The sequence below is a fragment of the Nannobrachium achirus genome (assembly GCF_963921795.1).
Source record: "Nannobrachium achirus genome assembly, chromosome: 13".
Taxonomy (NCBI): domain Eukaryota; kingdom Metazoa; phylum Chordata; class Actinopteri; order Myctophiformes; family Myctophidae; genus Nannobrachium; species Nannobrachium achirus.
Window position 1 is genome coordinate 207,222 of NC_137833.1, and position 11,893 is coordinate 219,114.

Sequence of the window (11,893 nt, forward strand, 5' to 3'; positions counted from 1 at the left end):
AACTGGTCCCATATACATCACTGGCCAGATGGCCAAGAATTGGCACGACGGCGCGATCGCATGTCACCCTGAGGTGTCTTACTAGTATTATCACCACCGTAGGTCGCAGTTTACTATCAGAACCCTCACATCTTGTCCGTGTCTGTCTGTCTGTCTGTCTGTCTGTCTGGTAACGCTTGTCTTTTTTGCCCCTTTTATGCCCATGTTTGGAGATCCCTGTGATGTCAGGGGAACCAAATCCCGTTGGCCAGATGGCCAAGACATGGTGCGACCTCGCCCTTTAGGGCCCTTACGACGAGGTCGCCTTTTCACACGTTAGGCGTCTTACTGGTTTATTTGACCACACCTCTTTCTGACCACACCTCTTTGTTTCAGGGCCTGTGATTGGAGGAGAGACGGGCGAGTGAACAGAGAGAGAGAGAGGTGATGAGCTAAGTCCCGCCTCCGTCAACCAACCAGGAAGTCAACAACAACGCTTCCCTAGCAACGCTCCAGAGCTTCCGCTGCAGCCGATTGGCCGCGATGCTGAAGTGGGCGGGGCCAACGCTGGTGAGGGCGGTGCTGCTATTGGTCGGTGTGTCTGCTCTCTGCCACGCCCACCTGGAGAGGAGGAGTCACAGACACAGACATCTGACAGGTAATGAATATTAATGAGTCACATACATCTGACAGGTAATGAATATTAATGAGTCACAGACATCTGACAGGTAATCTTACAATAAATGCCAGAAGTCTCTGCGTGAGTGTGTGTGTGTGTGTGTGTGTGTGTGTGTGTGTGTGTGTGTGTGTGTGTGTGTGTGTGTGTTTATGTGTGTATGTAATCCGCGTATCTCGAGAACCGCTTGTCCCGATGCGCGGTTTTCCGGAACGGGCGTGAAACGCTCGGAATCTCCGTATGCGGAGCTGATTGTTGACATCAGGCTGTTCCGGAGGAATTGGCGCAAGCGCCGACTCATTGTGACATCACTTCATAAAAGGCTCTGACATCACGTACGCCACATGAGTCAACAAAGAAACGGCCACCCGTCAGGGAGATACAGAGATCTCCATATATGGGCATAAAATGGACGCAGACAGACCTGTCCTTTCTCCTTATCCTGTCCCCTTCGGCATTACACTCTGCCTGCTCTGTGGGGGTTGGGAGCTTCATGTGTTTGTAGCAAGCCCCCAGAACGGCTTGTAAACGTTGAAGCGGCCGCCCTACTGGCCAAAGCTGGAATTTCAGGTGGGGTGAAACATATATGCACGAGCATAAGAGCGCGCCGCTGGGGTCTACAATAGGGTTCAATGGACGTCGACGTCGTTCGTGACGTCATTACGTCTCGACGTCAAACATTTTGGAACCAAATTTGGTTCCAATTTCCCCCAGAATGCACCTGGATTCACCCACAATGCACCTGGATTCTACTACTTCCGCATGCTTCAAAACGCCACTGAGCATTTGCATTGAAGTGAATGGCTGGGGGCGGGGCTGTCCGCTCTCTATTATATATATAATATATAATACTCTATGGTTTGTAGCCTCGCAGAACCACTTGCAGCCCATTCAGTCACCACTTGAATGAATGGAAGGCTCTTTATCAACTCAGCTGGGCATGTTTCATATCCACAAGCTCGGCCGGCCGGTCGTCGGCCAATGTATATATTGTTTGTGTATATAATGTATATAGATAGATAGATAGATACCTTTATTATCCCAAGGGGGAAATTCAGTAAATATATATATTGTGTGTATATATTGTGTGTGTATTATTGTATGTATGTATGTGTATAATGTATATATTATGTGTATTATTGTATGTATGTATGTGTATAATGTATATTTATGTGTATTATTGTATGTGTATAATGTATATATTATGTGTGTATATAATGTATATATTATGTGTATTATTGTATGTATGTATGTGTATAATGTATATATTATGTGTATTTCCAGAACACAGAAGACACCGGCCAGGGAAGGAGGGTCAAGTTCTGCATCGCTCCAAACGGAGGATGGGTCTGGAATCAGTTCTTTGTTATCGAAGAATATACTGGACCGGATCCTGTTCTAGTAGGCAGAGTGAGTACCCTATATACTATTATACTATACCCTAAACCCTATATACTATTATACTAACCTTAACCTGATCCTGTTCTAGTAGGCAGAGTGAGTACCCTATATACTATTATACTATACCCTACAGTGTTTCCCCTAGGCAGAAGCTGAAGGAGTGGGGGAGAGTTGCGGGGCGTTGCATAGCGTTCTCGCACAGCGCGGCGTGCAGGCCGAAAATAATCTGTGTTTTTCGGGTTGGGTGTGTTTGCGCGATTCTATCTCAGTTAAAAAATAAATATATAGATTTGTATTTTATAACAACATTGGCCATCATCTTCTGATCTTTATTTTATTATCATCAACATTTGCCATCATCTTCAGTTTCAAAGTGCTTTATTTACACACAAATAAATACTATTTGGCTTTTCAAACTTAAGTAAATAACCTAAGTAAGTTCTATTGTCAGATTTGTCAGGAGGAATAAACAACCAGGTCTATGAAAACAAGCCCAAAATAAGTGAATATAGACCACATGAGCACTTTAAACCTAAATACTTCCGCTATTTGAAAATAGCCGATCTACAAGCTCACAAGCAACCACCAGGGGCATCACAAGGGGGGGGGGGGGGGGGGGGGGGGGGGAGTGGGACTGAGTTACTAAGGGCCAAGGTGGAGGGGCCTTAATTATTTTATACTTTAGTAATCGAAATTTATCAGATAGGCCTATACAAGCTCACAGAGTGCCGCGCTGCAAGCTTGTAGATCACGCTGCGAGCTTGTAGATCTGCTATTTTTCATGAAAATGGGTGCAAATCTTTGAAAATATGTATTTCTTAACATTTGTAACTCATATTTTGCTTCTGGGGGGTCCCTGGAACTATTTTGAGATGGGGGTCCATGGCCAAATTCATATAATTTTGGGGGTCCTCCTTCACATGAAAAGGTTTGAGCACCACTGACACTCCCCCTATGAAGAACATTAATGGGGGGCCCACAGTGAATCCTTGTACCCAGGGCCCAGAATTTGGTGCCCTGGCAACCACCATTATTTACAAGCAACTTTACAGAAATAAGAGCCCAAAATGGCTTATAATAGTCAGATTTGGCAACACTGCATGGTATTTCATCCAACCTAGCCCAACATGGCTTATATTATCAGACCTGGCAACTGCATGTTGTTATTTTCTCCACACACTGTAGGCTAGGTCGCTTGCTAACAGTCTGACACAAACTGCACATTTAGCCACAGACAACCACAAACTACACCACTCTAAAATCATTATACGTTTTTAAATGAATCTTGGGAATATACAGCCAAGCTGTAATGATGAATGGGACAACAAGTAAACTTCTCCTACAGTGCACTGCCTAAGTGCCTATGCGACGCGACGAGTGGGTTTGTACCGTTGTGCTCAGTGCGCACTGCTGCAGCTGTTGTTTCTCCATCCAATCAATAGCAGAGGAGCGCTATAATCTCCTTCCAGCCGTAGCTAACCGAGAGAACAACCGTATTCTAAACATGAGTCACGTTGTTGTGAAAATAATTCATCTGCAAAAAAAAAAAAAACTTTAAAATAAAAAAAAATAAAAAATCATAGAGCGGCGGCCAGATTTTAAGGGGCGGCGGCCCGCCACTCCTTAATGCATATAGGGGAAACACTGCCCTAAACCCTATATACTATTATACTAACCTTAACCTGATCCTGTTCTAGTAGGCAGAGTGAGTACCCTATATACTATACCCTATATACTAACTATTATACTAACCCTAACCGGATCCTGTTCTAGTAGGCAGAGTGAGTACCCTATATACTATACCCTATATACTAACTATTATACTAACCCTAACCCTATGTACTAACTATTATACTAACCCTAACTATTATACTAACCCTAACCCTATATATTAACTATTATACTAACCCTATACTAACTATTATATATATTAACTATTATACTAACCCTATACTAACTATTATACTAACCCTAACCCTATATACTAACTATTATACTAACCCTATACTAACTATTATACTAACCCTAACCCTATATACTAACTATTATACTAACCCTAACCTAACTCCATATACTAACTATATAACCCTATATACTAACTATTATACTAGACCTAGTCTCGCGTAGCCAGACAACTATTCCACAATCTCCGAATGCTATATAGAGTCTGGAAGAGCAGCTCCCGAACGGCGAGTATCGGAAGTAGCCACTGCTGCACTGAACTGTAGTCCCATTGGAAACATAACAGAAACACAATAGCTCAGACAAAGTCATTCGAGCTGCCTATTATTGTTATGAGTGTATAGTTTATGAAATGTTTGAAAACATCATGAAGGTGACACCAATAACACCAGAGAAAGACAAAATAAAGCCCCCAGAAATGTTGAAAGGAGACATAACGCTTCCAGTAGGACATGTTATTGCTACTGCACTAAGGGAGCGGTTGCGTCACATCCGCTTTATCTCGCACTCACCGTTTCTATTTCCGTCTGCCAGACTGTATGCCAGGAGCATTTGACCAAATCGCGGAGGCAACAGTCTGGCCACGCGAGACTATACTAGACCTAACCCTAATGGAACCAGTTATTTGTTATCGAAGAGTATACCGGACCTGATCCTGTTCTAGTAGGCAGAGTGAGTACCCTATATACTAACTAGTATACTAACCCATTTTTTCTGCTATACCACCAAAATGTGAAAAGCCTTACCGAAGGCCATAAAGGAGTGTGGATCACTAGCATCCTTTAAAATTGCCCTGAAAAACCACTTACAGGCAGCAGCCGTTCGCAACTGGTAAAAAAAACGAACCTAGCCCAACCCTACCCTCCCCTGCCCCTTCTTTGTATATATACTTACTTACTTTTTGTTCTCTCATTTTTCTTTTCTTTACATATCTACTGCATAGTACTGTGTTCTATTCGTCTGTCATTCAATGTTATATGAGATACTTTAATGGTTTCCTGTGGAAATAAGCTTAGTCTTTTCATGGATCTCCTTTTAGTAGACCTTGTACTTTTTTCTATGCACACTTCTAATAAAGTCTTCAATCAATCAATCAAAAAACCCTAACCCTATATACTAACTAGTATACTAACCCTTAACCCTATATTCTAACTATTATACTAGCCCTAACCAGATCCTGTTCTAGTAGGCAGAGTGAGTATATACTACTACTAGTAAGACACCTCAGGGTGACATGCGACCTCTCGCACCAGTTCTTGGCCATCAGGCCAGTGATGTATATGGGACCAGTTACTCATACATGGATACCCCTGCATTATAGATAAAACATGCCCATATGGGCATTACCAAATATGGGCATTACCAAATATGGGCATTTATATGTCCTTAATATTGACAACATAATATCCTTAACTCATCTGACGCCGATCCCGCGAATACTCGCGAAATATTATAAGGTACCTAGAGTGCCGATCCCACGATGACAGTAAAGCTGGCAAGGGCTACGTACCGGGCTATATACTGTATATACAGTAACATATACTGTACATACAGTAACATATACTGTATCAGTAACATATACTGTATATATAGTAACATATACTGTATATACAGTAACATATACTGTACATACAGTAACATATACTGTATATACAGTAACATATACTGTATATACAGTAACATATACTGTATATACAGTAAAGCTGGCAAGGGCTACGTACCGTCCGTTGAAAAGTGCTGGCACGGGTGGACTCGCCGATTCATCATCATCGCGCATCCACGTGCACACAATAGTGCATCCATAACATGGAAGCCGACGGTCTATCTCATCTTTAATGTCCATTTTCTCCAAAAAACACGTTTGATGCCAAGGATGGCATTGGATTCTCGGTAAAATAGCAAAAGTATAAAGGGATCAATCTTCCACTCCTGTTTACATCTGTTTACATCTGTTTACATCTTCCACTCCTGTTTACATCTGCACCAGAACTACTTCCTGTTTACATCTGCACCAGAACTACTTCCTGGTCAATCGTAAAGGTCGTCAAGTAGGAATTGTGAGCTCGATCTACTTCCGGCCTTCAAAATAAGAGACTGGCCGCGGACGTAGCAGGCAGCCGGCACCTTGGACTTTTAACCCTTTCATGTCTGGAGCACTAAATGGGTTAATAATGTCCTTAATATTGTTCACAATGGGCCTTTTGTTCCAGTCTAGGCGGAAACCACAGAAGAAGCGACATTGCTTTGTTTTGTTTCCCCCCGTTTGTTTCCCCAATCCCAATTAAAATGCTCCAGTAGCCTAGTGTAGTCTTGCCAGTCGCTACCAGTTGGACTAAAAGATGCAAATACCAAACGAAATTTCCAAAAGCAAAACTACGCTGCATCAAGGAGTTTATTAGGTAGGCCCTAAAAGTATGTCCTTGAGCGCAGGGGAATTATTTGGGGTTAAAGGTATATTCAGTGAATGTATTTCATTCAAATATAATTGGTACATTTTCCATTCATTCTCCTCACTAGAATGTGTGCTGACCATATAAGGACTTCCACCATGGCCCGTGTTACGAGCATAGCTAGATTCGGTTTTCAGAGGTGGCCAGCCAGTCCTCGACCAATCAGGGTAGAGTATGGCCGTAGTTATGTTATGATGTTTAGTTATGGTGTTCAAAATAAAAGTTTTGAGAACCACAGTCGCTCTGAATTAAGAACGTCTGCTAAATGCCTAGATTGTAAACTACTGAACTCATAAAATGCCACAGTCTGGTAGTAAATCAGTATCATACATATCCTGAAGCTGGAGACGTAGGCATACGGATATTCAGTGATTGGGTCTAATGGTCAAAACGAGAACATTATATTGGTGTAAAAAATCCATAAAAAACGAAACATTTCCACGCTGTAAGGCCAGTAAGGGACCAGATGACCCCCGGCCACTTTCATTATCACTGAATACACCTTTAAAGTATTTCAGGTTTGATAGTTCTGGCCAAATTGTAGTCCTTTAAGGACTACACTCCTTTAAGGACTACAACATGACGACCACGAAACCCCGAAATGTTAAATGTGATCCCACGCTATAATCTGACCCCTAACCGTAAGGTCAGGTCCAGCTCTGTTCTGATTGGCTGAGGCTAGAGTGAAATACAAACTACCCATAATGCTCTGCTCCTGTCTAGCTGTGAATGACGGACAGGATTTAAACTTCCTGTCTGATCACAAAGTTTCAGACTGAGACCCAAACGAAGGACGAACCGCACGATTTATGGACGCTGTGTGTGTGTGTGTGTGTGTGTGTGTGTGTGTGTGTGTGTGTGTGTGTGTGTGTGTGTGCGTAGGCGTGTGTGTGTGTGTGTGTGTGTGTGTGTGTGTGTGTGTGTGTGTGTGTGTGTGTGTGTGTGTGTGTGCGTGTGCGTGTGTGTGTGTTTGTGCGTGTGCATGTGCGTGTGCATGTGCGTGTGCAAGCATGCGCGTGAGGACAATAATTGTCCCCTGCTCCTAAAAACTGCAACAAAGTATAAAAATTATAAGCATAAAATGTTCTGATAATTATGATGACGTTCATCAATTTACACCGCGTCATTGAGGACAACAGCACTAACATAAACATGCACGTGTGTGTGTGTGTGTGTGTGTGTGTGTGTGTGTGTGTGTGTGTGTGTGTGTGTGTGTGTGTGTGTGTGCGTGCGTGCGTGCGTGCGTAACAGACGGGGTCGTGTCAGAGTCAAGGTGGAATTTGATTGATGACTTTCATCAGTAAACAAAACAACACATCACTCACACCTCCAGACACACACACACACACACACACACACACACACACACACACACACACACACACACACACACACACACACACACACACACACACACACACACACACACACACACACACACACACACACACACACACACACACAGCTGCGTGACAAAGAACAAACGATGTTTACAACGGCCAGCGTCTCAGAGCAACAGCAACAACAACAGCTCTACAAATCATCCGTCAGGATGAGAGACCTCGGATCTCCAAACAGATGTTTGCTTTGTATCACTTCCTCCAAGGATCACGCAGACCTCTCCCTCCTCTGAACCAGGGGTCTTCAACAGGGGGTCCGGGACCCCTAGGGGGTCCTCAGAGTTACTACAGGGGGTCTGGGACCCCTAGTGCAGTGTTTCTCAACCTTTTTCTCTGCATGGTCACACTTTTCATGTCCCAAGAATCCATGGTCACACCAACATGATACGGAGGTGAAAATATCCTCACTGTCGGGAAGAAACCTTGTATCTCCAAGTTTCAAATGTGTACGTTTCTTCGCAAAGTAAAGCCCTGCTTCATCATACAAGGCTGTTCTATCATTTTTTTTCTTTACATATCTACTGCATAGTACTGTGTTCTATTCGTCTGTCATTCAATGTTATATGAGATACTTAAATGGTTTCCTGTGGAAATAAGCTTAGTCTTTTTATGGATCTCCTTTTAGTAGACCTTGTACCAGTGAACTGTACCATCATGAAACTGTACCTTTTCCTATGCAAACTTCTAATAAAGTCTTCAATCAATCAATCAATCAACAGTAGTGAAAACAGCAGATCTACAAGCACACAACGCCTCGCACCGCGAGGCTTTGTGTGCTTGTATATCGGCTGTTTTCACTAGTTTAAATCATTTTTAAAATGATAAATACAATACTGGCTTTCAAGCAGTTTCAAGGGGCACACTTGACCCTTCTCAGAGGCACACCAAAGGTCCCCAGGCACAGTGGTTGAGAAACACTGGTCTAGGGGGTCCTCAGAGTTACTACAGGGGGGCCGCCAAATCCTTGTGTGATTGAATAATTCTTTTAAATTAACTTGAACCCTGGCATCTCTATTTTGAGGAGAACTTTAGAAAAAAATAGCAGATCTACAAGCTCTCAACGCCTCACGCTGCGAGGCGTTGAGAGCTTGTAGATCGGCTATGTCCGGCAAACAGGTTTGGTGTAGAGATAAAAAAAGAGCAGTACAGAGTGAAAAGTTTACAAAATATTGATGATTTAAGTGGTTAAAGGGATATTTCACTCTCAAAAAAACTTTTGGTCATTTTATCGTCTAAACAGACTTTTATGAACACCCCGAACAGTTTTTAATTTGCTTGATTCAATATTTAGATATTTGATGTAAATGTTACCAGGCCCTCCAGGCCCAGGGCCTCTCCCCACACAAACCCATTGTAACTTCAAACCACTAATTAAAGCTTATTAAATCTCCGGGTTCTACGGGTATGGCAGAGAAGGGGTACACAGGGGTATTTTTTTGGCAGCACAATTGTTAAAAACACCCATTATTTTCTGGTGACCCATAATACCCTCCTAATACGTGAGCAGGCCGTGTTTTTTCGATAACCTTTTTCTTTTATGTATTCCATTTTTTCCATTTTCCCAAATAATTATTAAAAACAATTATTAAAAAAACAGGGCCTGCTCACTTCTTAGGAGCGTAGTATGAGGCACCATAAAACATAATGGGTGTTTTTAATGAATCTATCATGGTTAAAATGGATTTTGAAGTTACAATGGGTGTGTATGGGGAGAAAAGCCCATAAGCTGTTTCCCTGTTGAAAGTGGAATATCCCTTTACATGTCTGAAAATACATATTAACACATTGACTGCCCCTAGATGGCGCCAGAGTTATCCCCTCTGGCTGCCCAGGTCGACCACCATTCTATTGCAAACGGCCCTGCTGCGTCAGTGCATGCGTAATGACGTCACTTGGTCACATGACCGTAGACAGGATGTTTTGGTCTTCCATCTTGGCCAGTGTAGCCTAAAGCTATTGTTTGCCGATCTAATTTGGTCATGTTTCCAGCCACTCCCGGAGTTTTAGCCATAAAAACAAACATCAGAGATAAAGGGCTAACAACAGTAATAACTGATGAAACTCTGGCCCTGGCAGCCTCTAACAGTAGTAATAACTGATGAAACTCTGGCCCTGGCAGCCTCTAACAGTAGTAATAACTGATGAAACTCTGGCCCTGGCAGCCTCTAACAACAGTAATAACTGATGAAACTCTGGCCCTGGCAGCCTCTAACAACAGTAATAATGAAACTCTGGCCCTGGCAGCCTCTAACAACAGTAATAACTGATGAAACTCTGGCCCTGGCAGCCTCTAACAACAGTAATAATGAAACTCTGGCCCTGGCAGCCTCTAACAACAGTAATAACTGATGAAACTCTGGCCCTGGCAGCCTCTAACAACAGTAATAATGAAACTCTGGCCCTGGCAGCCTCTAACAACAGTAATAACTGATGAAACTCTGGCCCTGGCAGCCTCTAACAACAGTAATAACTGATGAAACTCTGGCCCTGGCAGCCTCTAACAACAGTAATAACTGATGAAACTCTGGCCCTGGCAGCCTCTAACAACAGTAATAACTGATGAAACTCTGGCCCTGGCAGCCTCTAACAACAGTAATAATGAAACTCTGGCCCTGGCAGCCTCTAACAACAGTAATAATGAAACTCTGGCCCTGGCAGCCTCTAACAACAGTAATAACTGATGAAACTCTGGCCCTGGCAGCCTCTAACAACAGTAATAACTGATGAAACTCTGGCCCTGGCAGCCTCTAACAACAGTAATAACTGATGAAACTCTGGCCCTGGCAGCCTCTAACAACAGTAATAACTGATGAAACTCTGGCCCTTGCAGCCTCTAACAACAGTAATAACTGATGAAACTCTGGCCCTGGCAGCCTCTAACAACAGTAATAACTGATGAAACTCTGGCCCTGGCAGCCTCTAACAACAGTAATAACTGATGAAACTCTGGCCCTGGCAGCCTCTAACAACAGTAATAACTGATGAAACTCTGGCCCTGGCAGCCTCTAACAACAGTAATAACTGATGAAACTCTGGCCCTGGCAGCCTCTAACAACAGTAATAACTGATGAAACTCTGGCCCTGGCAGCCTCTAACAACAGTAATAACTGATGAAACTCTGGCCCTGACAGCCTCTAACAACAGTAATAACTGATGAAACTCTGGCCCTGGCAGCCTCTAACAACAGTAATAATGAAACTCTGGCCCTGGCAACCTCTAACAACAGTAATAACTGGGGAAACTCGGGAGGGGGCAGCAAATGAGTTAATTGCAATTTTAATTCCAGTTTTAAGAGCAAAATGATGATGTCGGGTCAAGGGGGAAAGGACTCTTTCGGACTGTTTAAAGTCACTTTTCATTCATTGGTCAAACAGCCTTAAAAAGCACCCAGCAGTTTCATTGATTTATGAAAATATATCAAAGGTGAAATGTTCTGATGGACAGCCTCACACGCACACGCGCGCACACACAGGCAGGCAGGCAGGCAGGCAGGCAGGCAGGCAGGCAGGCGTAAAACATTTTGGCACATAGGTATGTGCCAATTTCCCCCATAATGCACCTGGATTCAGCTACTTCCGCGTGCTTCAAAACGCCACTGAGCAACTTGCATTGAAATGAATGGCTGGGGGCGGGGCTGTTCGGTCTCTATTTAATATTCTCTATGGATCACTCTCATTACGTAAAACATAAAACAAGGACAGTGTACCATAAGTTACACCCATAAACACACAAGAAGGAAACAATGGGAAACAATTCCTATATACATATACATATTGAAACGATACAGCATGGTAAAGTCCTATATACATATACATATTGAAACAATACAGCATAGTAAAGTCCTATATACATATATTCAATTCAATTCAATTCAATTCAATTTTATTAAAGTGTCAAATCATAACAAGTTATCTCAAGACACTTTACAAAGGCTAAAGAGCCATGGGAGAGAGAGAGGAGAGAGAGAGAGAGAGAAGGGAAAGACAAGGGAAAGGGGGGGAGGGAGGGAGAGACAAGGGGCACAC

General features: G+C 43.0%; 1 protein-coding gene across 1 annotated transcript in view; it reads left to right on the forward strand.

Annotated features, from left to right (window-relative positions):
* Window positions 1-522: 522 nt before the first annotated feature.
* LOC308296723 (cadherin-11-like) overlaps window positions 523-11,893 on the forward strand; it is a gene marked incomplete at both ends in the record, with an annotated part of 101,956 nt that continues 90,585 nt past the window's right edge. Inside the window, 3 exon segments of the mRNA XM_080740051.1 lie at window positions 523-637; window positions 1,940-1,995; window positions 1,997-2,065. Coding sequence (XP_080596177.1) covers window positions 523-637; window positions 1,940-1,995; window positions 1,997-2,065 — 240 coding nt within the window.